Source organism: Salminus brasiliensis, chromosome 4 (assembly GCF_030463535.1).
Source record: "Salminus brasiliensis chromosome 4, fSalBra1.hap2, whole genome shotgun sequence".
Classification (NCBI taxonomy): domain Eukaryota; kingdom Metazoa; phylum Chordata; class Actinopteri; order Characiformes; family Bryconidae; genus Salminus; species Salminus brasiliensis.
The window spans coordinates 31,462,162-31,488,932 of NC_132881.1; the positions used below are offsets into that span (position 1 = coordinate 31,462,162).

Below are 26,771 nucleotides of genomic sequence, written 5' to 3' on the forward strand. Positions count from 1 at the left end.
TTTGCTTTACGCTGAAGATTATAAGACTAAAATATGAATTTGAGACAATATCAGAATTTCTACTTTTATTCACATTAAGATGTGCTGGAACATGGCACCTCTTGTTGAAACCAGCCCATTTTAAAGTGAGCAAAAATACCAGAACATGACTGAAGGGTGTCTCTTTTTGCTCAGGAGTGCTCTGATAGACTGACTGTTCAAACAGTTCATGACTCTGAATGTCCACTCTTGGTTTGAGACCTGCATTTCAGCTGCGAAGACTGCATGTGGTCTTAAAAACGGATAAATCCATTGAGAACACAGCTGTCAATGGAAGAACAGTAAGAAAGCTGAGAAAAGAGGGAAAACTGATCATCAATTCTGCCGCCGCACAAGCACTGGACCGAGCCAACGATTCGGAGTCCTGAAAAAGAAACAAAACACTGGTACGAGGCGTCAAACCAAGTCGGCCAAGGCAAACAGCAGCAGTAGACACAAACGTTGGGAGAGGTGTACTAAAGAAACCGGCACACCATCCGACACAGCATGAAACAAGTGTGTAAGTGTTTTATTATTATTTAAGCTCTGTGCGTAAAGTCATTTTTGACATAATATGTTGATCTGGCAGTTCTTCTTTACAGTTGTGTCAGTTTCATCAATGTCGTGATGAATAGGTGAATACAATTTTTTATTTTTATGACTAAAAATAAAATAATATCATATAATATAAAAATATTTTTTTTTTTACATTGAAAGGCTTTTGTCCTCCTGTAAGGTTGCCGTTTTGGGGAGTTTTAGCGACAGCGACGATAGTGTATGTGTATTATAATAATTAAATTATAATATTATGCCGGTTGGTGTGCCAGATGGTGTACCGACTGCATTAGGATGTGCCGGCTGCTTTATGATGATCTGTTTATTGTGCTGGATGGTGTGCCGGCTGCTTAAGATGTGCCAGTAGCTGTGCAGGTTGGTGTGCCGGGTTGTGTGCCAACTACTATAGGATGTGCCGGCTGCTTTAAGATGTGCCAGTAGTTGTGCGGGTTGGTGTGCTGGGTTATGTGCCAGTAGTTGTGCGGGTTGGTGTGCCGGGTTGTGTACCAACTACTATAGGATGTGCCGGTTGCTTAAACATGTGCCAGTAGCTGTGCGGGTTGTGTATTAACTACTATAGGATGTGCCGGCTGCTTTAAGATGTGCCAGTAGTTGTGTGGGTTGGTGTGCCGGGTTGTATACCAACTACTATATGATGTGCCGGTTGCTTAAACATGTGCCAGTAGCTGTGCGGGTTGTGTATTAACTACTATAGGATGTGCCGGTTGCTTAAACATGTGCCAGTAGCTGTGCGGGTTGTGTATTAACTACTATAGGATGTGCCGGTTGCTTAAACATGTGCCAGTAGCTGTGCGGGTTGGTGTGCGGGTTGTGTATTAACTACTATAGGATGTGCCGGTTGCTTAAACATGTGCCAGTAGCTGTGCGGGTTGTGTATTAACTACTATAGGATGTGCCGGTTGCTTAAACATGTGCCAGTAGCTGTGCGGGTTGGTGTGCCGGGTTGTGTACCAACTACTATAGGACGTGCCGGCTGGTTTAAGATGTGCCAGTAGGTGTGCGGGTTGGTGTGCCAGTAGTTGTGCGGGTTGGTGTGCCGGGTTGTGTACCAACTACTATAGGATGTACCGGTTGCTTTAAGATGTGCCAGTAGCTGTGTGGGTTGGTGTGCCAGTAGTTGTGCGGGTTGGTGTGCCGGCTGCTTTAAGATGTGCCAGTAGCTGTGCGGGTTCGTGTGCCGGGTTGTGTATCAACTACTATAGGATGTGCCGGCTGCTTTAAGATGTGCCAGTAGCTGTGCGGGTTTGTGTGCCGGGTTGTGTAATAACTACTATAGGATGTGCTGGCTGCTTTAAGATGTGCCAGTAGCTGTGCGGGTTCGTGTGCCAGGTTGTGTATCAACTACTATAGGATGTGCCGGCTGCTTTAAGATGTGCCAGTAGTTGTGCGGGTTGGTGTGCCGAGTTGTGTGCTAGTAGTTGTGCGGGTTGACGTGCCGGGTTGTGTATCAACTACTATTGGATGTGCCGGCTGCTTTAAGATTTGTTGGTTGGTCTGTTGGTTGGTGTGCCGATTGTTTTAGCATGTCCCATCTGCTTGAAGATGTGCTGAACCAGGCAGCTGGGTGGTGTGCCGGCCAGTAATACAAACGCTGGATGAAGAATCCAGAAAAGATTCAGCCTCTCCAAATGTGTGTAGACTGTGGGGTTCCCAGGTCTGGGACTGAACCCCTGCTGCATACTGCCTGTCTGAAAAGTAACAACCACTGCCTACTCAGACAGTATTCTGAGGAAGAAAGGCACCCAATGTGTGTGATTTCTAGCAGTAGCTGAAAGGCTACCAATCTCAGCACGCGTTGTTGCCTTCGTTATTCTAGGACATATGAGAAAGCTCGGTCGCAAGACATCGAGGCAGTTTCAGACCACAGTGCGCATCAAGCCCGTTAGGTGGCAGTATGTCGCCAAAGAAATGGTCACGTGTGGCCACATGAACCAGTCAGGGTCACAGTATTTAAACTATTTACATGTAGATTTCATTTGCACGTGCATTCAATGTATATAAAAAAAATAATAAATGACTAATAATTCATTTTAAATGTTATAATACAAATCAAACGTCCGGGACTTTTACTTTAAAAGGATCTCGGTTAGTCTATTTTGGTCTTCACCTGAGCTGGAGCTCGGAGGGGTCGTCTGGCTGTTTTATGCTCAGAGTTTTAGTTGCGAGGTAATTTGTCATTTCTGTAGCTGTTCGCGGTCACCTGAAGGAGATATGCAAGGAGGGTTAGCTGCATTAAAAAAAGACATTTAGTTCTGCTTGTTCGTACTTGCAGGTGTTTGTCGGTCAGCACAAAGTCGTGTTCGTATATTTGCACGCTTCAGTTTTTCAGGAATACTAACTAACGTTAAGTAACTGCGCTTGGCTCGGTAGCAGCACATGCACACGAAAACCAGCCACCTGAGAGGGGAGCTGATTGCAGAGACCGTTGTAACCGTCAGCCTTGTCTGTGTCACTTTGGATTAACACATCTCTGATACCCTGATACCTCTTCACACCGTGGACGGAAATAATTATGTAGGGATTTCTTCCGTTCACAGACCGTCCAGCTGGCTGGTCGTGCAGACGCCTGCTCCTGCGCTCCTGCGCTCCTGCTGCTGCTGCTGCTGCTGCTGCTGCGTGACTTTAACTGCACCAGAGGAAGGACCTGGACTTGAAATGCCCTCGGAGTGAGGGGCGAAATGGGGGGCTGTGTTGGGACGGTGCGAGGTCCTGGGACTGCTGGTTCATCCAGAAGTGCCTCCAGATACAGCAAAAAACGCGGAGGTAAGTGAAAGAAACAGGTCTGGAGTAGGCATGCACCACAAACTCTCTCTGATAAATCACCTTTAAGGGTTATTTGTCTGAATGTCAGTGGGGGGTTGTTTTGTTTTTTTCTCCTGTCACTTATATGTAAAAGTGTTATTACACTCAAATCAGAATTGGCTCACTCTATGGTATGTAAGCAAGCTAGCAAAAAAGTCCTTTATGCTCTGTTTTGATACCAGTGCTTGATATCCTACTGTGTTGGGAATTGAATGGGCTTTCATTGGTATTGAAAGAGGGCTCATACTGTGACTTGACTTGCCTGATTTCCTGATCTTGGAATTGATGTACAGTAAATTGTTTAATTGATTTTTGCCACAAAAGCTGCTTTTCCCAAGAAACCAAATAAGATTAGTACGTCTGAGATTAGACAACACCCAGTTTGTATTTTCTGGAATTGCTTTGGTGCAGTGCTGTGATTGAAGGTGTCTTTCAGGATGCCCCATGCTGGACAATCCTAGGATTTACTGCAGATTTATTTTTGACTCTTAGTCTTGGTCTTAAAGAGACTTGATTGGATTAGGCCCTCAGTTTGCTGAGAAGGGCTTGCACTGTCTCTGTTCCCAAACAGAGCTTAAAGACGTTTCCGTGTTTTGCCTCTTGGATTTATTTTTGGGAGCTTCTATGAACAGCCTCAGGAGCACAGGTGATGGGCATGTACAAAGGGCAAGGGACACTGAAGTAAGCTAGTAGGGAAGTGTCACACCTAAACCTTACTATTGATTAGCAGCTTGTAGCACTGAGAGCGAGCGAGCGAGCAGTGACTCTTGGCCCATCTTTTGCTCATGAGGACATATTCAAGCTTTCAAGCTGAGGGTATAAGGGAATAAGGGAACGCTGGTGATAGTTTGGTGACTGGAGTCATTTTTTATGTTGGTGAAGAAGCTCTACGGATGTAGAATCTTAATTTTCACGGTGAGACGAGTTCCTGGATTCTGAGGCGATGGGAGTTGCAAACTCAAGAGACTCTTACACTTCAGTTACTGTTTTGTTGAAAAGTAAGTACAGTAACAGATGTGCTTGTGAACAGTGTACAAGTATTGTGTTTGTGAAAGGTGAAAGGTCTTTGTGACCTATGCAGTTTGTGTAGTGATTTTTAAACCTATGTCAGCGGTGGCCGTTCCACCCTGTCACTCTGTTGCAGGAAAAACTGAAGTCAAATTGAATGAATGTTTAATCTTGTCCATGTAGTAATTGGAAGGGATTTCTTAACATGCAAGATGTCAGACAAGCTACAGTAGCTTTGCAGACACTGCTGGCTTCATGCTTCTTGCCGCTCCAGCTAAAATGCTTGTGGCATATTCCAGCAGGAGCTTACAGTTTCTCATTAAGCGGCTTTTGCAACGCAGCGATGCTTTAGCCTATAGGCATCAGTGTTACTTCTTCTGATACACCTGCGGTCTAGCAACAATCAGAGCAACCTACCATTATTTGCTGGATTACTGAAATGTGCATATTTTTATAAATGTGTATAATTTTTATTTTTTATGAGCAAGAATGTTTTTTGTTTTTTTTTAGTGATTAATGTTTGTTGTCCTCCTCCCCACCTCCCCCGTCCAACAACACAGAGAAGAGATTAGATTCTCAGTCCGGTTCGCTCTGAAGCTGCAGTGAAAGATGAACGTGCAAAAGAACATGGAGCAGTTGCTCAGCAGTATTTCCTAGCATTCGTAACCCTGAGCACATTACAAAACACATGCAGTTGTTTATTGTGTTCTGTTGCACATGCTGGCAAGAGATGCATTATGGGAAAGACGTAAATCCTGTTATGTGTCACCCGATTAAGGTTGTAATCCAAAGCACTATAAATAATTTGTTGATTTTTTTTTTTTTCTCTCCCTCTCTCTATCGCTCTAGCTCTGTCAGCTGAAACCTCAGCTCTGACCATAGCGATGGACAGTTTAATGGACAGTTGTTGGATGTGCAGAACACTTTATATGTATTAGGAATGCCATTATGGCATGTTGTGCTGTTTGTACACAACTGGTTCAGTTGTTGGACTCTGTGCAAGCCCTTTTGTTCATTACTGGCTGTTGCTTACAGAATATTCAATATTTAGATTTTTTTTGACTCACTTTTTGAGAAAAGCAAGTGCAGCACAACGTATCGATTCAGCATAGTCGTCACATTGTGTGCTTGCGCAATAGTAACTTTGCAGGGCATGCATTGTCACAGCAAATTACATCAAACACGTCAGGCTACAACTTTTTTTGTTGATTGGTACAAAATGAAAATTCGTACTGTTCCCATTTTCTATGGCATACACTGAATGGACAAAAGTATCGGGACAGTGTTTCATTCCATCTCATTACCGCAGGTGCCTAAAATCGAATCCCTACCCATGCAGTCAGCCTTTACAAACATTTGTAAAAGAATGTGTCACTTACTGAATTCCAGAGTGCACTGTAAGAGAATGCCACTGTTGCAACAAGTCAGTTGGTGAAATTTCTTCCCTCCTAGATATTTCACCATAAACCGTGATGGCTGTTATTGAAAAGTGGAAGTGTTTAGGATCCACAGCAACTCCGCCACGAAGTGCCAGACCACATACAGTCATGTACAGTCACAGTGGGATTGCTGAGTGCAGAGGGGCATATTGCATACAATATCATTTATTATATTAAGTGCATAATTATTATCGTGACATGTTGGATGATTTGACTTATGGTGATTGCTGGTGAAATCTGGTAAAGAAATTCCCTCTAGTTTTTTTTTCATATCGCAGAAGAAATATTGAATGTCAGTTTTTTCAAATATCACACAGGAGTTTTAACCTTCAGTACTGTGCAACTACAGTTTTAGGCTTCTAAGCATAAATGTGGGCAATATGGCAATATTTTTGCATTGTCATGAGACTCTGTATGCTTTCCTGAGCATTGTGGTTATCAAGACTAAAAGACCACTGACTAACTGCTTATTTCATTACCAAGAGTATAAATAGCCTGGTGTAACTGGAACTGTGCTGAATTAGAATTAGAATTTTTTTTTTCTTGTGAGCCAACAAAGTCCTCCTGGATGGCCCATCTGTTTCAGAGATTTGTTCAATTTCTCCCCAGCACATAATAAAGTACTGATTAGCTATTGGATTACAATTAAGGCTCATTTATATTATTAATGCTCAATTCAGATACTGATTGAGCCTTCTCTCCATACTCTGTGTTAATTTTATTCGTATCTGTGCACGTTATCTGAAAGCTTACAGATGTGGACAGTAATGGTTTCATTGTTTGAAACAAACGTCTTAATTTTTGTGCATAAAAGGAGTATAAACAAGCCTTTGCAGTAATGCTGGGCTGTCGTGAGGAGAGGTTTGGAAAAGGTTACACAGTGAAGCATGTAAAAGTACTACATGTATAAATTCTTCTTCTGTATAAAATCTAATAGCAAATAAACATTCACTGCACGTTTCTGTACATTAGTAGGTGTTTGTCCCCATGCTGTACTCTACAGGTGTTTTTTAATTCCTCCTTACTAATCTGGGGTGATGTGTTGGAGGCTTTACCTGCTCTCTGCTGGACTCCACGAGGTCCATGTGTCTTGGCTGCTCAGACACCCTGGACCGCAGGACTGTGACTCGAGCCAATTTGGCAAAGCAGGTTGAGAGGGGTAGAAAGATATTCTCTGAGCTGCTCAAATTAGAAAGCTGAATTCTATTCCTGTACTGTGTTACTATCTACCCTTCATACTTCTGTTTGTACTGTTTTGGCCACTGGTATATACCACGATCATAACATTTAATACCACATCCTTGTTTCTACATTCATTGTCCATTTTATCAACCCCACTTACCATGTAGGAGCACTTTATAGTTCTATAATTCTATAAAAGTCTGTAGTCAGTCTGTTTCCCTGCATAACTCCAGCATCCCTGTTGTGTCTGATCCACCCGTACCAGTGCAACACACACAAACCGCACCATTACCACCACTATATCAGTGTTAATGTAGTGCTGAGAATGACCCACTACCCGAATAATGCCTGCTCAGTGGTGGTCCTGTGGGGTCTCGACCACTGACAAACAACAGTCTGACTACAGACTTTAATTGAAGAACTATAAAGTGCTCCTATATGGTAATTGGGGCTGATATAATGGACAATGAGCATAGAACAAGGAGGTGGTTTTCATGTTATGGCTTATGGCTTCACTGGTTGCCCGTTGAGCTGACAGAATGGATCAGTATGAATCAAAATGATTTTTTTTTTATTCCCCAGCTTCACTAAAAAAACTACATAAACTCTTGCATATAGGCTTTTGTGCTAATGCAACCCTTGCTGTGCTTTATTTAGGACGTAATGAGCCCCTTAAAAAAGACAAGCCCAAGTGGAAAAGTGACTACCCAATGACAGAAGGCCAGCTGCGCAGCAAGAGAGATGAATTCTGGGATACTGCACCTGCTTTCGATGGACGTAAAGAGATCTGGGATGCCTTGAAAGCTGCCGCTGTGGCAATTGAGTGTAATGACCATGAGCTTGCACAGGCTATCGTTGATGGTGCAAGCATCACACTACCGCATGGTAAGGGCCACAGCTTTTGCAAAGACCTGTACAAGTTTTTGTTTTGTATATTAATTTATTGTTCTTTATTTTGATGTGTATATAAAGGTCTGTAAAGATTTCCCAAGTATAGTTCTGCACAGCTTGAGTGGTTTCCCTTTTTCTATTCATTCCATTTACGTTAGATATTTTATTATACATAAGTGCAATATTTATTACACATTTACTTAGCTAATACGTTTCCAAGCGATTACTGTATCATGTTCGAGTCTGCCCTGATTTTTACCCTTGTTTCAGTTTTTATTAATATTAATAAACAAATATATTAATCCATGGGAGAACTAGCCTGTGTGCTCAACAGAAACCTTTCTGTCAAATGCAGATCATCATATCTCCAATTGAGTTGGTATTGATTGAATGTTTTTTGTTCTTAGGTTCTCTAATGGAGTGCTATGATGAGCTTGGGAACAGGTACCAGCTTCCTGCTTATTGCTTGGCTCCTCCGGTCAACCTGATTTTGGAGCGCAGCGACATTGACGTGTCTGAAAACGGCGAGCTGCAGGAGAAGAAGGAGAAAGAAGAGTTCCAGCTGAAGGTGCGCCTCTCCACAGGGAAAGACTTGCGACTGAGCGCTAGCATGGCCGACTCAATCTGCCAGCTCAAGAAGCAGCTGCAGGTGCAGGAAGACATAGAGGCTGCCAACCAGCGCTGGTTCTTCTCTGGAAAGCTGCTTACAGACAAAACTCGGCTGCAGGACACCAAGATTCAGAAGGACTTCATAATCCAGGTCATTGTCAAACAACCTGTCATTCCCAGCTGAGTGAAAGGATGAACTTGCGAGGTTGGGGGACCTGAGGAACTCGCAAAGTTGTGAAAAAGCCTTTTTGAGGCGTCCTAGCTCTTTAAAATAACGTTATTACTGCCTTGTGCTTTTGACGTTAATTGGAATGACCTCTGTTTGTTTGTCTTGTGGATATTGAATTATTTTGTCCTCTGTGCTGTCTTCTGCTATGACAATCAGACAAAATTGGTGTCCTGCATTGACTGGGGATATGTGATGGTAGGTTTACACATGACAAAGTGTTTTTTTTTTTAGGCGTTTTTTCTCTTTTGTTTTTTAATCTTTTGTATTGAGTCTATACTCCTTGTCAGAATTTCAGTATTTCCGTCAGATGGATGGTATCATCTTAAAAAGTGTTGCTCAGTTCGCCCACTTCAAATGAAGGTCTCTTAAAGTTTATTCATTTTCAAAGGTCAGCTTTATTCTTCAGTAATTTGCTCTTCAGTGATTTCTTGTGTTGGTTTTTTTTTTCTTTTCATTTATTCCTACTTTTCAAATCTATTCTGAATTCAAAAAATACTGTCTTAAGCTTCAGTATGTAGTCAAACAGTACTTTTGTAGTTCTTGTATCATTACTTAAATCATACACCATTTGATATTCATTATTCTGTCACTTTATCTAAAAAAGGGGAGGCCAAGAATAAATAATTGTCAGAATAGCACACACAGTTTGTAGCCAGGTATTAAGCTATTAAGTCATGTTATTGTATAATGTGTCACAACTTTAAGGATCCTGTCTTTGGCACACTATTCTCATTTTAATGGCTCTTTCATCTGTAAACATTGGAAGTAGTATCTGTTGTGAATTTGTGACATTCAGCCTCACATCACAAAGCCACATCTTCAGTATCATGCTTGTCGTAATCAAATATTACAAATACTGTGATAAAAGCTCAAAGCTGTTCTCAATCTCAATCTGAATGTGTGTTATGTGTTTTAAAGTAGGTGTTCCAGTTCAGTGGTAGATTTGTTTTGCCAGACTCTGGATACCCGCAGAAAAGCCATTTCTGTCAAAAGCCATGTGGATGTTTTTTTGTACTTTTATAATACAAAGAAGATTGCTATGGGCTGGCCTAGTTTATAAGAGTCTGGGAAAAGCTGTTCAGTTTTCAATGTGTGAAATGAATCTTTTCTGAGGAGTCAGAATGCAGTTGCTAGGGCAAATGAATTGTAGTTTTGAACATACTTTCCTTGTCTACTGTATAGTTTTCCTGGTCTACTGTACAACAGTACACATCATTGTTCTTATTATTGTATGCTGCACATACAATTATATTTCTGTAAAACACAACTGTGTGTTTTCTGAGTGTCTGATCAGAATGTAGCATTGGACAATTAACATTTGTCATTGGCGTATTATTGCATTTTTTTTTTATCTCATTTCATGGATTCCCAATACACTGTAATCTGGCCTAGTAGCATTGTCAGCAGAGAGGCATTCTAAACTTGTGGTTTGGAGAGAAAGCTTTCATTTAAAACCCTGTAGATTTCTGGAGTTTGGAGAACGTCTCTGACTCTAACTACTGGCAAAGGAGAGATCAAATTGCAGCAGAAGCAGCTCTATGACACCAGCTTTCATCAGCTTCTCATTCCCCTCAATCTCTGTCCAGGGAATCTCTAACACAACCCCCATTTGGAGTTTCATCATTCATCATTTTCCTCACTTTAGTGTCAGCACAATGACATTTAGTCTCTGCATTTAACCCATTTGGGGCAGTGAACACACACTTGGTGGGTAATTACAGCACACGGCCACAGAACAATTATGGGCAGCCACCTCTTCGCTCGGTTAGGTGCCTTGCTCAAGAACAGCCATGAATGTTGAGGGTGGAGTAAATGCTATTACTTAACTCCCCCCACCCCCCCTACATTCTGCTACACTAAGGCATTGAACAATTGACCTTTTGGTCCTCAGCCTGCTTCTCTAACCTTAAGGCCAGGGCTGGCCATCGCTGCGTGTGTGTATGTGGTCTTTTTTTTCTTGTTGTTTAAGAAATAAGCTCTGCTTTGCACCTCGATCGTATTCGCTCTACTAGAGACTGGGGTAATCATGGATAATTCTTGGAAACTCTAATTAAAATTTTGATACTGACATAAAAATCTGGTGTCCCAAAAAAATTAATTACTGAAACCAAATGATTATTGAACTGATCACACTAAACTATTCACTTTTGTACAGCTTAATTAAAATGTCATTTTATTTTATTTAATTCTTTTTGTGTTCATTCAAAACTCCCATTTACAAAAAAAAAAATCCTTCAAAAGATCCTTTAGAGAATCAAATGTTTCTCTATGGCCTCACTCTTACAAATCCTTTCTGACCCCTCTTGATCTTTTTTAGGAATGTATGAAAAATACACTTTCACCTTGATGCTACTATATTGAAATAAAGAACTGATTAAATGTTAGAGTGTTAAACTCATTGCCAAACTACAGAGTTGGGGGGAAAAAAAAAACACTGAACTTTTACTAAACTCTAAAAATCTAGTGCAAGATTTGTCCATCGTGGGTCTCTCAAAGCTCCTTCTTTTTTCTGTCTTTTCTGTCTGATACGGTATGTTATTAAGATGTTATATTAAGTGATCAGATTTCTAAACAGATATTGGGGCTGTATCTCATTCAGACTGAACAACATTCTCTTCTTCTTTTGGGATTTATGTGACGCAATGATTATGTAATGATGAAGCCTCTTGCTAACATGGGCAGATTAGAGATGTGACCAGTAAGAGTCATCTGAGAATCTGAGATTTATACATTTTTCTTTAAACAAGAATTCCTGTGATGTATTTGTATGCACTGCAGTGATATTAGTTTAAAAGCTATTCTATTTATTTACTACTGCAGTTAGGTTTGGCATGCATGAGTGGTACACATAATGTTATACATAATATACTAATATTATGCTAATACTAATAATACATAATAATAATAAACCAATTTTAATTAACAGTTAGTTTAAATATCATTATAATTTGTCCTTTTAATCACGTTATTGAAACAATGAGACACATAAAAAAGTTCTTTATCTGAAAGACTGAAAGATCTGGGTTAAAATGTACATTTTAAATGTACAATGTATTTTATCTGCACTCCATTCTTTAAGCTTCTATTTCAGCTGTGTGACAGTAACAATGACAGGGGGTTTTCTATAATGGTTTCTCATGATCTCATCATCATCTTAAATATCTTGAGATAATCATCTTGAAATATTTATCCATTGGTTAATTGTTCTTAGGAAATTCTCCTGAGCAGCTACAGCTTCCTTGTCTACTTCATGACTATAGGTGAATCCGTGCAAAGTATTTAGAGAATAACCTGTGCTTAAATTTTTTTTTTTTTTTTTTTTTTCAAATCTGGAAGACATATGGATCATTCTGATGGCACTAGACCTAAGAGGCATAGATCTTAAAACAACAAGGCATTTTCATTGATATTCTAAAAAAACAACTATAACTGGCACTTTCATCATATGACAAGTTAAATGCTTTGGCATATGTTTAATCATAAGACAGTTGAGATAGTTATCTCAGAATAATTATAAGCTTAAGTAAGCTTGAGTTATTTAACAAGCGGTTAGAGCACCGGGCTATTGATAACAGGGTTGTGGGTTCGATGCACAGGCTCAGCAAGCTGCCACTGTTGGGCCCTCAAGCAAGGCCCTTCACCCTCTCTGCTCGTTGGGTGCCGCAGCAATAGCTGCCCACCACTCCAGGCATGTATGCTCACTGTCACTGTGTGTGTTTGATCACTAGTACGTGTGTGTGTGTATACTGCACTGATGGGTTAAAGGCAGAGGCCAAATTCCATGTATGTCCAACACAAATGTTGAACATGGTTGTTTTATCTTGAGAGAAGAAAAAAATCTCAGAACATTTCACAGGCAGTTTATTACTCAAAAATGTAATTTTAGCCAATTTCCGTTTAGAAGCTCTGTAAGACTCCAACCTCAGCCATTTAATATTAAAAAAGAGCTTTAATCTAAGCGGCTGCTTCCAAAACCACTCACTACTACACTGTACACATACTTTTGGCCCATCAGCGATTGAGCTAGTGCGCTGCTATTGACAGACTATGGCTGCGTTCCAAACCGCACGCCACCACCCTAAATAGTATGCAAAAATGATGACCTACTATAAGAAGTGAATACATCATTATAGTGTACAAAGTACGAAAGTGTGTGGTTTGGGACACAGCCACTATGAGTCCGTTCTGTTTGTGTGGCGTGCCCCCTAGCGGCGCAGCGAGAGGGCTCAGGGTGATGACGACATCTAAAAAGCGACGACGGCGCTCGCGTGGACCGGGGGCTGAAACCATTGACACGAGGGTTATTTCTTCTATCAAAATGGTGAAAACAGGGAAACTGCGGTCCGGAACCTCTCAGAAATTAAAGCGATGGAAGAAAGGACACAGCAGCGACTCGAATCCAGAGACGAGTCGTTATCGGCAGGCAGCGAGAAGCCGGTTTTTCAGCCGCCCCTCAGGTACAGACCGAGCTGCTGTTTACGCTCTCTCTCAGCTGGCCTGCAGGAGCACGTGGCTGGCTGGAGTTAAAGTTAGCTTTCGGGCTAGTCGGGTGTTATTTCACTTTAGACGTTAAAGCAAGCTTTGGCAGCTAATGCAGATGAACTGTACAGAAGTTTTGTTCACACGACTGACTTAATCTGCCCGTTTTCGCAGACATGATCAGTGGCTGATCGCTGACCATCTGAGATAAATGTCCCTGCTCCTGTTTTTGTGAATCTGGACAGTGGGGCTGGTAGATCTGACTTCATAGTACTGATGCTGGTTAATGGTGACTAAGGCCTTAAAACCCCCTCGATAGAAGGTGCCAAAAACGAGATCACTAGAATTCAGTGGGATTTCTATGTAGCTATAATACAGGGATGGTCAGCACTGATATTGGAGCGTTTTGATGCAACACACCAGCTCTAACATTCAGATAACCCTAAAGACATTCATTGCTTGCATCAAATGTCTTAGATTTGCTTAGGTTTGCTAAAGCGAAACTCTCTCTTCTGTGGTTGGTGTAGTGTATTGGGTACTGACACGACCTAAGTTGCTTTGGATAAGAGCATCAGCCAAGGAATGTAAATATAAGATCCTAAATGTGGTAGTGCTAGATATCCAGGACCAGTATTGTGGACCCCTTCTGTAATACCTGCCACGTTTGTTAGACTCCAATCTTGTTTTGGAATTTAGTTTGGTCTAAAACAACAATAAAGGTTGAAAACAGCAGCAAATAGAATACAAACAAACACAGAAAAGGATTTAGTGAGTAAATGCTAATGAAAAGCATTGTCATTTGGAAATTTCTCATTAGAATAATTGAATAATGAACCTAGCTGGTTAGTACCACCTCCTGTGTTCTTATGTACAACCTGCTATACCATTCCTTTACAGAGAAAAGCAACCTTACAGTTGACGCCCTGAAACTCCACAATGAGCTTCAGACAGGTTCCCTGGAGCGAGGTGGCGAGGGGGACGCCATGGAGGAGGCAGCCTTCACAGAGAGGACGTCTGGGACATTTCTCAGTGGACTGTCCGACTGCTCTAACCTCACCTTTCGAAAAGTCCAGCGTTACTGGGAGTCCAACTCTGCTGCACACAAAGAGGTGTGTGTTAAGCGGACTCATCACTGTAGATCCTGTAGAACATAATACAGCTGTAACTCTGTTAACATATGTGTGGGTTGTGTGTTGCTGTGCAGATCTGTGCTGTTCTAGCAGCTGTAACAGAAGTGATTCGCTCTCAAGGAGGAAAGGAGACGGAGACGGAGTACTTTGCAGCGTTGGTAAGTCGGTCTCATGTTAAATATTTTGCAAGTTTTGTGGACTGTTCTGTATTAACCACATTTTTAAGTACATGCTATGAACTTAACTGACTTCACCAATAGTGGATAATAGTGAAAGGTTTGTAACTTGCTTCTGTAACAGATGACGACCCTCGAGGCAGTAGAGAGCAGTGAATCATTGGCTGCTGTTGCCTACCTTCTGAACTTGGTAATGAAAAGGTGAGTCGTGGGACAACATGATGTTTTATCGAGGTTATGCTATATTAAAGTGGTTTTCTGAGCTTGTAGTGGCTTTTGGAACACATCAACTATGTTGGTCAGAGAGCTGAATTCATTTCTGTCTATGTATAAGAGTTTGTGATATCATTTTTATAAATTGGGTGTACATAACATTTTTGCTATGTCACCCACCCCCTAATGTAATTCATCTAGGCTGCACACTGGTTTGAGTGTATAGCATCAGTTTCATGCTTTGGCCAGCAGTATGGTTTCTGTGTCCATCCCCTGCATCCAATTGCTGTCATTAATTGAACTTTTTGTTAGATGTTTATATAGGTCCAACTCAAGAGTGTAACTCATGTGGGTCTGTCTGTAGGGTGCCTGCTGCAGTGCTGATAAAGAAGTTCTCAGACACAGCAAAGGCCTTCATGGACGTCATGTCAAAACAAGCCAGTGCTGACTCTGTGTCATCCGTACGATGGGTATGTACATCACTAGTTGTTTGTTTATTTAAAGTTATTCAAACTGCCACATTTAGCACTCCCTCATTTGATGACGTCCTCTTGCCCCATATCCGAAAAAGTCTGAATTTAATCCCAAGTTTTACTAATGTGACTCCTTTCAGATCTTGTCATGCCTGGCCACCTTGCTGAGGAAGCAGGATCTCTCAGTTTGGAGTTATCCATCTACCCTGCAGGTCTACCATGGCCTGCTCAGCTTCACTGTACACTCTAAACCAAAGGTTAGCATCATTCATCATCATTTATGAAGTCTTATACCCATAAGATAAAGATGCCCTAGAAAACCAATGTTGTCAGTATTCATGTAAGGGTTCTTCTACATTAATCAAAGTTGTTTAGTAGAATTGTACGTCCAAGCCGAGGCCTATTTAGTTCTTCCTTGTAGTAAATGTAATCTAGTGTTAAAGTGTACTAAGGACCTGTTGACCAAATGTGTTGTTTAATGTTACTGCTGATTTTCTGTGTGTTACAGGTACGTAAAGCAGCCCAACAAGGTGTTTGCTCTATTCTTCGTGGCAGTGACTGCATGTTCACAGACAATGCCCCCACCCACCACCCTGCTGCAGTCACCACAGCCAAGTATTGCATCAAAGAAATGGAGCAGGCAGGAGGTAGGTTAATGTCTGCAAGTTAGCATTCTCTTTATCTGCTTTCTTAATATTCTTTTGCTTGCAAAATCTGCTTTGGTTGGTGTATTGCCTCGCCTGTCTAAGCTTTTTTTTTTGTCTTTCATTTGCTTTGATCAGGCAACAAGGAGGACACAACAACTCTGCATGTGCTGGGTCTGATAAAGGAGCTAATTAATACGTTTCCCCTCAGCTCTGTGAAGTCGTGTTGCGAGACCCTCCTTCGAGTAATGACTCTGAGTCATGTGGTGAGAAATCCTCCCCTTCTACAATTGCACGTTCAGGGTATTGATCTGTATGTAGTACAAGCTGGAATTCTGATACTGACTAGGCTCATTCCTCTGTTGTTTAAAGCTGGTCACTGCAGGAGCAATGCAGGCTTTCCACAAACTCTTCAATGGCAAACCCAACTCCTCCACTATGTCAGCAGAGCTCAATGCCCAGATTATCACGGTAAATGTAACACCCACACAAGCACACACACTTTTCAGTAGGGATGGGGTGGTCGTTTAAAGATACTGATATTTAACCATCTCTCAGTATTTATTTTAGGACTTTATTCACAGAAAATGACAATAATGAATCATATTTAGGCATTAGTTTGTGCATATAATCATACATTGTGTTACAGCTATGAGAAGGCACAAAATGTATAGCTTGTAGCATATTTATTACTTTCAGAGATTCAGTAACATTATCACTGTGTGATTTGAATTCATTCATACATGAAAATCACATGATTTCCTAGCAGCGGCTGAATGTGGAGTGAATGTGGTCTCCAATTTTCATCAGCAGTGTCCAGAGAGGGAGTCCTTGGTAAGAACATATCGTGGCTATATGTTCCTACCAATGACTGTACATGTTGTTTGTCATTTTTACTACCTGTGGTTCCAACTCCTCGGTAGGAATCATGTGGGTTCTTGTTACAGTAAAGCCTCTCAAGCAGAACAGTGGCTTTCCACTTTACAGTTGCAGTAAAATTTGGAGGAGAATGTCTATTATATTAATATAATAGCAACAATCAGTGTTGGCCTTTATCCTGATTTCAAAGGTCCAACTTGGATTTTTTTTAGAGTACATAAAAAAAATTTTCATGTTAATGCATTAATAATAAGTTTACTTTAAAGAACATCAGTTATTTGTCACTTTATAAAAAGCATGTGTAGTTTACAGTGACTTGTAAATGTGTGTGAGAATGTGATCACAAAGCAGAGGATATTGCCCTTGAGTTACTGTTTGCTGGTTAACTGGTAGTATGTCAAACGCATATATCGAAAAACACAAAGATGGCAAAGACCTAAAACAAAATGAACTAAACCATCACCTCTTATGCCAGATTCATTTATTCATTTGTTCTTCCTGGTTCAAAAATCTTGTGCAGCTATATGAATAGCTAAAATTTATAAAATCCCCATCCCTGCTTTCAGACCTATACTTCCTAAACAGTACTAGATTTTATGAGGAATAGAGGTCTCTGTAACCTAGCTTTCCTCTCTTGTAGGCTTTGTATGACTATGTTCCCAGTGAAAACGACTTGCAGCCACTGCTGGCATGGCTTGCAGTCATGGAGAAAGCTCATGTCCATCTGTCCAGGTAAGTGATGCTTGTGGATTTGTGCATTTATGCACTTTGCTTTTTGAGCAAATTGAGTGTGTGGTGTATGTGAGGCTGATGTGTTGTTGTGGTGTTTAGCTTACAGAGCTCTCTGAGTCTGGGCCATCTCCCTCGCCTTTTCTCAACAGCCATGTCCTGCCTTCTGTCCCCACACACGCAGGTGGTCTCTGCTGCCACACAGACCCTAAAGGTGAACTCAGTACTCTTGTGGTTCTTAATTTGAAATTTTATGTATTTATTTGTTTTAGTTTTATATATTAGCTGTGCAGGATTCAGTCATTTCTGAATGGGAATAGCTAAATTAACCTTGATAAAGGTGATGTGTGATAATTTAGCTTGATGAGAGTTTTCTTACCCTAGACCCTGATCAATGAGTGTGTGGCCCCTCATATGGCAGAGATTGGGCCTGTTCTGCCCAGCACATCTACTGGCAATGGGCTTTACGTCGTTAAGATGTTCCGGTGAGTTTGTCATCGGATTTGTTGTGTGTGTGGGGTTGTTGTGGTTTGGTTTTGGGTCTGACTCTCTTTCTGTTTCTTGCAGAGTTGTGGAAGAGGGCCTGTCTTATCGCTTTCACGCCTCCTGGCCGTTTGTGTTGCAGGTTCTTGGCTGCTTCTACAAAGCTGCAGGGAAACAGGCTCATCCTGTAATGACCAAGGTAGGCGCTTAGACTGTGGACTTAGAAACCCAATTTTCCAGATCTGGCTTCCTGCTGCAGCTGTAGGAAATAGAAGGAACATATGTCTTGACTTTAAATATAACTCCTTGTTTGTTTGTGCATTTACCATATACAATAGTACACCACATACAATAGTAATGATTGTGTATTTGTATTCTCGCTCTCCAGAGTCTGCAATCTCTGAGTGATCTGCGGGCTACACCAAGCTTCCCCTTCTGTGGTGAACTGGATTTGGCCATGGGTGGTGCGGTGGAAAGCATGGGCCCACAGGTGGTCCTGAGTGCTGTCCCCCTTCTCATTACTGGCATAGAGTGAGTAGAAATAGCACAAAGCCAGATACTTTAATTGTGTATGTCATGATTTCATTTTTAATGAACATGTGGATAGATCCTGTATACAGGACAAAATCCTGGAGAAATGGTTCCCAGCTAAAGATATTTTTATATTTGTCCATTCACTTTGAGATAAAAAAAAAAAAAATGCACGTCTTAAGTGCTTCATTGAGGCAGTGTACTGAGACAGAATTACGAAAGTTGTCACTGTCCAAATGATTAAGGATCTGACTGTATATGAATGTTCATTCAGTTGGTAGTCCTCCTACAAGTAATTAAAAGTTTGGTTGCCCAATAAAACTTTTAAGATTTCACATCATTTTCCAATATTGCCAACACCCTGTATGCTGTACTGGTAGACTGTCTTACCTTCATGATGCATGTAGCTTGTAACTCTAAGATGCACCCTCATACTTCTCTTAATGAACAGCATTTATTCAGTCTAGGAGAACTTCTTTAAAGCTTTCCTCTGTTATTGACTAGTGGAATATATCAGTTTGTTTGTGTGGTGATAACTGCGAGGTTTGTGTTTTCAGTGATGACCTGGAGTTCCCACGCAGCTGGCTCATCCCTGTCATCAGGGACCATGTGAAGAACACTCAGCTTGCATACTTCACCTCTTACTTTCTTCCATTGGCTTCAACACTAAAACAGAAAGGTTGGTGTCTCCCATTTGTTTGCACGGTGCACAGAAAAGAAACCATTGGATCCATTAAATTGCCCTCTGCATCTCCCATTTTATTAATGTATTGGCTTTCTTCCATGTAAAATGTTATTAATGCTCAGTGTGTTTAAATTGTATGCTTTTAAACTTGTAATTGGTCTTGTTTTTCAGCTGAAGAATTGGAGAAATCCGGTCAGAAACTTTGTGCAAAAGTATACCAGACATTGCAGCTGCAGGTAACGGAAGATAAAGGTTTCTTATCAGTTGTGCTGCCTGTTGACACCCATCTGTTCAATTATGTATATGTATTTATTTATTTATTATTTTTGGAAAGTTTCTTTTTATGTTTTAAAAGTTGTTTATATGTTTTGTTAATGATTGTTCATATTTTCTATGGCTTAGATTTGGACAATGCTTCCTGGTTTCTGTAATAAGCCCACTGACCTGGTCAGTTCTTTTAAGAACATTGCGCGATCTCTGGGCATGGCTGTCAGTGAGAGGCCTGAGCTCCGAATGTGCATCTACCAATCCCTGCGCACGCTCATCTACAAGAGCTGTGAAACAGGTTAGCGTGTGTGTGTGTGTGTGTGTGTGCTAGCACATAGTAGTGGACTGCAGTAGTGTTCAGTATGTGTTTACATCCGTCTTTAATTGTTTCACTCTACAGAGGAGGAGAAGGGTGAAGTTGGCAGATTTGCTAAGAATTTCCTGCCCATTCTGTTCAATGTGCACACCCAGCAGCCCACGCCTGGAGAGATTGACCCATCCCGACTGGCTGTGCTCGACACCATCAAAGCCTACCTGACCATTACTGACCAGAAGGTAGATCTGTTTTATCTTAATATTTATTTGTAATATATGTACAAATAAATGTGTTTGAATGGCAAGACCTCTAGTCTGTATGTTGTGCTACATCGGTCTCCCGCAAACTTGAGACTTCAGTTTTTAAACATGGTTTTTCTCTTTCAGATGGTGAGCTCATTTCTGCAGAAAGCCATGGAGAGGCTCAGCAGTCCAGACAGCACAGAGTTTACACGGTAACTACATGCTCACATTCCTCACCTAGGGGCTGCTTCATTACTCAGTGATTCATTAATCTATGCTTTTCAACTGCTTATGAGACTCAGACAATCTCAGAACTACACAAACAGTTTATAGTTCATTACTCTTTAGTATCAAGGCTGCACAGATACACTGTATGTCCAAATGTTTGTGGACACCCCTTCAAATTAATGCATACAGCTATACAGCTTGTCTGTTCCCTTTAGAGAATAGAAAAATATTAAAATAATTATTGCCAGTAGAATAGGACTCTTTCAAGCAGATTAATAAGAACCTATTGGCCCCATGTGTAATGCCAGACGTGGGCTAGAGCAATATAAACCGTCCCAGCACTGAACTGTGGTGAGTGGAACGATGTTCTTTGTTTAATACTTTTGGGATGCAAGTTCATCCAACATCCTGACCTTGCTAATGCTCTTGTCGCCGAATGTAATCAAATCCTCACAGCAGTGGCCAGAATCTAAAAGAAAGCCTTGTGAGGACAGTGGAGACAGTTACTCCTTTTTAATACCTTTGATTACAGAAAAAAACAGTGACTGAGTAGATGTTCAAATTCATTTGTCCATATAGTGTACTTGTGAGGGATTTTTTTTTTCTGACTGTCTCTTTCTCTAATTTTGCCCAGACTTACTGTAATGGATTTGGTGGTGACTATGGCTGCTTTTGTGGACGGAGCAACTATGACACAAACATACGAATTAATCAAACCCTACTTGGAGGTTGGAGTCTTTAATCAAAGTAGTTTTTTTTTTTTTAAATATGTAATATATTGTGTTTTCCTATATGCTGATGTGTTTGTTTCTGTGTGTCTGGAACTGCCTGTCCAGAGTAAAGATGCTGGTATTCAGAAGAAGGCATATCGGGTTCTGGAGGAGATGTGTGGAGGGGAGAGGGAGGTCTGCAAGAACTTTGTCCAGGGCAATCTAGAAAAGCTCAAACTAGCTCTACTGGACAGCCTGAAAAGTGCCTCCTCGCCAGCTAAAAGAGTAAGAGTTCTGTAAGGAAATTACTGTCTAAAAGACAAAGATGTTTGTTTTCCCTGTCTGACTTTTTCCCCCCTCTGTTCTTTAACAGCCCAGACTGAAGTGCCTTATTCACATTGTCAAACAACTGAACAAAGAACACAAAGACTTCATCACTGCCCTGCTTCCTGAGGTATCTCACAGTTTTGCAGCCAGTTTCTGGCTGTCTGGTTAAGGTGTGTGTGTGTGTGTGTGTGTGTGTGTGTGTGTGTGTGTGTGTGTGTGTGTGTGTGTGTGTGTGTGTGTGTGTGTGTGTGTTAAGTTGCTCATTATGCTATTTCTCTCTTTTTAGGTAATTATTTGCACAAAGGAAGTATCGATGGGAGCACGCAAAAATGCCTATTCCCTCCTGGTGGAGATTGGCAATGCCTTTATTCGATTCTGTGGGAACTCCAAAGGTAGGATTTCTGCAGTGTCTATGAAGTTCATGTTTGTGTAGGTGTAGCTTTATCACTCTACCACCGTGAAGGTATTTTGCAGTCAAACAGGAATTTGACCTCAACTTGAAATCCTCTGCTGCTGTTAACTGCCGTTTCATAACAAATGGACGAATCTGCTTCCTAAAAACACAAAACAATTTTATTTTCATATTTAACTTTATAATGTTTGGAGATCTGGATGTATTTTACTCACTACTGCTCCATAGTTAAAGAAATTGGGATCTCTCCTCTACACTTCTTATGTCATGGGTTTCTACATGTTACATCTTAGTTATATCTCCTCTGGTGTCATGCAAAACTGGTGATTTGGGGTAATTAGTTTACATAACCCATAAATGCAGAGTGTTAATATTTTCTGGCTAGTGGTAATACCATTATGTGGTTTGGCAAGTTACAAATCCATCCATCTGCCAAAATACCACATTATAGCTAGGTGTTCTGTCTGCAATTATTGTACTGGAAGAAATAGCTGGGTCTTGTTGCCTGGCCTGGTACTTTCCAGAACATGTAATCAGAGAGGCTGCAGCACAACTGGCTTTCTTGTCATAATGTGGAAGGAATGGTTTTAATCCTTAATCCTTTCTCCTCGTCAACTGACAGCCAACCGTGGGCATCTGTTGGGTCATGTGCATGGAAATGCACAATTACTGCTTGTTTTCAGGAATGTTCAGCTCTCTTACAATGTAGCTTTTGTGGCAGCAGTAATTAGTTACATATGTTATAGTATTACTACATGGTCATTGGTAGAGATTGTGTTAAGCTATATATTTATAATCTTCTGTAAAATTTAGAACTGTCAAACATTACGCTTCAAATTGTGTTCTTGTATAGTTCATTCAATATTTGCTCAAATAAACTCATTTTAGTTCATTTAAGTAATTCTTATTTTAAAACCCGGACATTTTATATGTTTAATGGACCAAATGAGTCGCGAGAATGTATACATTTTTTTTCCCAGTAATTCGAAAAAGTTGAAAATGATTAAACTAGGAAATTGTCAAAAACACTGCTGTTAGTTCTTTGACAGCACTAGTAATATTACAATTTAATTGAAAAACACAGTTTAAATGGTGATATTGTGTTAATTTTCTGCTAAATTGTTCATGCTGTATTTTTCAGATGCAATAAATGAGTACTTGGGACATGTATACATTGGACTCACTGGATCAGTCACAATGATTACCTGTACAGTGCTGGCCCTCACCAGACTTGTTTATCAGTACAAAGGTAAGCACTGCATGCCTTATTTAACAGGACGTTTTGTTGGTCTTCTCTTTACCAAAGTTGGTTTGTGGTGATTGTGTGGAGGTACTATGAATAACGGGCTGTGAATTTAATGTCCTTCAGACACCATAGATGTGTCTTCACTGGAGCAGCTGCTGCACAACGTGTGCCTGCTGCTCTCCAGCAGAACAAGGGAGATTGTCAAGGCCTGTCTGGCCTTTGTTAAAGTCCTTCTCTTTATCCTGGATGTGAAGGTTCTGGCCAGCCATGTGACCGTCATTGTAAGTCCCAAAGCCACATTAGTGACATTTTCAACACTCCCTTCCATCGGTTTGTGAGTTCTTGTGTATGACCGTAAACCAATTAATGTGTTTTACTCTTTCTCTCTCAGACGGAGGGCATTAGCAATATGAAAGAGGACATGAGGAGACACTGCAGGACGAAGCTGAAGAGTATTTTCACTAAATTAATCCGCAAGTTTGGGTATGTTTAACAGTAGTGTTTTAAGAACTAAACTGTCATACTTTTCTGTTTGCTAATGTGTCCAGCTAAACTGTATGTATCCCTGACTGCCTCTGCTTTTCCAGCTTTGAGCTGATGAAGAGCATGCTGCCTGCAGAGTATCACAAGGTTCTTGCGAACATCCGTAAAGTGGAGGCCAGAACGAAGAGACGCAAGCTTCTGAACAAGGATGAGGAGGAAGAGTCAGACAGCGAGGACAACACAACTAAAGCCAAGACTGACAGGTATGCTCTCGCCACACAACCGAGCTGTAAAATGCACAGTGCTTGTGTGAATGTGTATCATGATGAACACCGCTTTACTTCTGAGGTACTCAGTACCGGGCCCAGGAGAAAGGCACTTCAAATGCCACAAGATGGCGCCACTTGTGTGTTCATACGGGGGAGAATGTGTCGAATCTGCACTGTTGTGTAGCGCAAACAGCACAACAGTATCTTTACTTATAGTGAACCGAAGCTCACGAGGGTTACAGGAGTTGAGAACACCTTAATGGGCTTACAACCTTGCATATTCTCTGCAGTTTTGTTTGCTGTCACATATAATTGCTCTAGTACTGCAGTGTGCATGTGTGTTTTCTGCAACTATTTTGTTCACTAAAGCCAGGAGAACGTAGTGAGTAGTGTAGCAAGGTCTGGAGAGTGTGTGTGTGTCTGTATTCAGAGCTCTGTTGTGTTCAGAAGGTACTTTATTATACAGCACAGGTGATCTTTAAAGCAAAAATGCTGTTCATTAGTTACATATATCAAAATGATAAGAACACCAGAGCTGTTGGACCAGGGTATTAATGAGAAACTGCAGATATAACATCAGAAATAGCTATGTGTTTATGTACGTTTTAAAGCAGCATTAAGTAAGTTTGGCATTTTTTGCTCCTGGGCTCCATCTACAGTCGTGAAGTGGGATTTATGCTTTGAGCTGCCACTAAAGGGTGAATTTCTGAACAAGCTGAGATGTATAGAACTGTGAAAATGAAAGTGAAAGAAGCTTGTGAACTGAGGTGGTACAGTAATATCACAGGATTTTACACAAATACGCAGTTCTGGGGAGTGCTGTCCTGCACGCTTTTCCAAAGTTAGTGCGGTACAGATACCGAGCTCGGAGTAGCAACGACAGTGGGGCTATTCTCAGCGTGCATCGTTCTCATGATTTAGAAGACTTTCAAGATGCTAGATAATGTTGCTTTAACATATTGATAGTCATCTCAATATAAACTTTGATGACTCTCTGCTTGCGTAATAACACCATTTCTTCTTTCCTGGTGCAATGAGAAATGAGCCAGCACTTTCTTTTGTGCTTTGTAGTGTTGAAATGTCCATGTGATTCATATGGAAAATGTTTTTTGCATGTCAAAACATTTTACACAGCTGATGCTGTTTATTAAACCATTAACTAGATACATTGGATGAAGCACTGAAGTTGTCCATGTCATTCTTTACCCTTTCCTCTGTGTCTGTAGTATTGAGGACATTTTGGCAGAGACTGACTCTGATGACTCTGAGGATGAAGGTCCTAAGAAAGGCCAGAAGAAGCCAGTTAAACCGAAGGCGCAGGCCTGGCTGAAGGAAGGCATGTCTGATGATCCACTCAACTTCCTCGACCCCAAGGCATCCCAGAGAGTACTCGGTAACTGTCTCTTTTTGAAGGGGTGGGGTGGGGTGGGGAATGGTGCTTTCCTTCACAATTTGTTGTAAGAAACTTTTTTTTTTTTTTTTTTGCACCAGAGGGTTTGTTTGTGTCTTTCCCTCAAACCTTTACTTTACTTTTGTGCAGCCACCAATCCGGACCTGAAGAAAACAGCCAAAATTGACCATGGGTTCAAGGTGACCTCAGATGGGCGATTGATCATTAAGGAGGACGATGATCATGACGGAGCTAAAGGTGAGTTATATTATGTTTTAGAGCTTATAATGTTAGCTTCTTTCACATAAAATTTGTGGCCTCAGCGTGACCATTTACTCGTCCTTCTCCAGATGAAGACGGAGAAATCGAAGACATTCTTAAAGAGGCAGGAGTCAAAACCGTAAGTGTCGATCCTCTGGGCAGTGTTGTGTATGTCCATGCTAAAGAGCACCAAACTAAGATGTGTCTTTCTTTTCGGTAGAAAAAGACACAGAAGAGGAAGATTGAAGATGATATGGATGATGATGATGACATGGAGATTGAATCACAGATGAAATATAAAGGTAGGGCTTTGAATGAATCTGTGATCACGTCCCTGAAACATATTGTAACCCTGCATTTGGGAAGGTGTTATCCTTTCGAACTGGCAGTGCTTAATTGGAACTATTTTGGTATTTTTATAAAACAAACTACTTGTTACTTTGTCTCAGCTGGTGGAATTGGGATCCATAGGCCGCTGGGTGGAAGACAAGAATCTGGGTCCGACTACAGATCGAAGGTAATGTATCTAATAGTAGGAAATGGTGAACAGTATGTTCCAGTTACATGTTGTAAAGTACATTTTAACATGAGAAATCCAAAGGCTGAACACATTATGCTGTAATTGCAGAAAGGAACAGGTGATATTAAGAAGAAGGGGAAGTGTGACCCCTATGCCTACATCCCTCTCAAGAAAGCACAGCTCAATCGCAGGTGAGGACATCATTCAGTCTCCTCTGAACACAAATTAGCACTGTTTTCTATTCTGATATGTTGGTCTTGTGTTTACAGGAAAAAGGCTAAACTGCAGGGCCAGTTTAAGGGCATGGTCAGAGGAGCAAAGAAAGGAGCCCTTTTGGGAAAGAAGATGCAGAAAATCAAGAGGAAAGCTTAATGCATGTGCACACATGCAGATGGACATGTTATTGAATATTTCAATGAAACAGTGGTTCTTCCCTGATCTTTTGATCCTGCATGTGATGTGGCTCTGCAGTGGAGAGGAATCGATTATAGTGACAAGCTTACTGACTCCTGCTAACTGTATTGCTTTTGGATGTTCCTCTTCTGGAGTCACTTCCCCAATTTAAGTATTTTGAGATTGGAATGGGTGGATTGCACAAGATGGTTTTGTCTTGATAAATGTATTGATGTGTCTTGCATAAATGGGATACAAAATAAATATTTTGAAAAACCTAGAATATTCCACTTGTGTGATATATGCTGCCAAATATTAAGGTGAAGTAAGCGTCCAGGCCTCAAAGTAAATATTATACCGTGGTATGTAAACATTTTGGGCACCCCTGGTCAATTTTTCTGTTACTGTAAATAGTTGGGTAGAAGATCAACTGGTCTCCAAAAGGTATTTAGTTCAAGATTAAACATTCTTGAGAAATGGAAAGAGCAGAATGCAAAAGTTCAAGCACCTCAGAAGATTTGCAATCTCAAC

At 40.9% G+C, this 26,771-nt stretch overlaps 2 protein-coding genes across 3 annotated transcripts; both read left to right on the top strand.

Annotated features, from left to right (window-relative positions):
- The first annotated feature begins 2,681 nt into the window (after nt 1–2,681).
- On the top strand, nt 2,682–11,070 carry ubtd1a (ubiquitin domain containing 1a). Of its 2 annotated transcripts, none has more exons than XM_072676945.1 (4): nt 2,682–2,760; nt 3,132–3,357; nt 7,683–7,910; nt 8,324–11,070. In XM_072676945.1, exons 2-4 carry the CDS (start codon nt 3,273–3,275, stop codon nt 8,707–8,709), a joined length of 699 nt encoding a protein of 232 aa, XP_072533046.1. In that variant the 5' UTR covers nt 2,682–2,760; nt 3,132–3,272; the 3' UTR covers nt 8,710–11,070. The 2 variants fall into 2 exon arrangements, with proteins under 2 accessions (XP_072533046.1, XP_072533047.1); XM_072676946.1 differs by lacking the exon at nt 2,682–2,760 and adding an exon at nt 2,962–3,036.
- Nucleotides 11,071–13,018: 1,948 nt separating this feature from the next.
- Nucleotides 13,019–26,523, top strand: rrp12 (ribosomal RNA processing 12 homolog). The gene is made up of 34 exons (XM_072676947.1): nt 13,019–13,211; nt 14,131–14,342; nt 14,438–14,521; nt 14,664–14,740; nt 15,117–15,222; nt 15,366–15,482; nt 15,734–15,872; nt 16,008–16,135; nt 16,242–16,340; nt 17,389–17,480; nt 17,580–17,691; nt 17,862–17,962; nt 18,045–18,159; nt 18,349–18,491; nt 19,049–19,170; nt 19,348–19,412; nt 19,579–19,741; nt 19,844–19,998; nt 20,146–20,213; nt 20,864–20,957; nt 21,066–21,224; nt 21,313–21,393; nt 21,553–21,658; nt 22,820–22,927; nt 23,048–23,205; nt 23,316–23,407; nt 23,512–23,670; nt 24,903–25,069; nt 25,217–25,324; nt 25,417–25,466; nt 25,548–25,629; nt 25,777–25,844; nt 25,956–26,038; nt 26,117–26,523. Exons 1-34 carry the CDS (start codon nt 13,073–13,075, stop codon nt 26,217–26,219), a joined length of 3,855 nt encoding a protein of 1,284 aa, XP_072533048.1. The 5' UTR covers nt 13,019–13,072; the 3' UTR covers nt 26,220–26,523.
- The last annotated feature ends 248 nt before the right edge of the window (nt 26,524–26,771 follow it).

Excerpts from the sequence above, each read along its gene's own strand:
- rrp12 (XM_072676947.1), top strand. The coding sequence starts at position 13,073 with ATGGTGAAAACAGGGAAACTGCGGTCCGGAACCTCTCAGAAATTAAAG. Across the intron at positions 21,394-21,552 it reads TCACTGCCCTGCTTCCTGAG|GTAATTATTTGCACAAAGGA; the intron begins GTATCTCACAGT and ends CTCTCTTTTTAG. Across the intron at positions 25,467-25,547 it reads AAGAGGCAGGAGTCAAAACC|AAAAAGACACAGAAGAGGAA; the intron begins GTAAGTGTCGAT and ends TCTTTTCGGTAG.
- ubtd1a (XM_072676945.1), top strand. The coding sequence starts at position 3,273 with ATGGGGGGCTGTGTTGGGACGGTGCGAGGTCCTGGGACTGCTGGTTCA. Across the intron at positions 3,358-7,682 it reads ATACAGCAAAAAACGCGGAG|GACGTAATGAGCCCCTTAAA; the intron begins GTAAGTGAAAGA and ends TGCTTTATTTAG. Across the intron at positions 7,911-8,323 it reads AAGCATCACACTACCGCATG|GTTCTCTAATGGAGTGCTAT; the intron begins GTAAGGGCCACA and ends TTTTGTTCTTAG.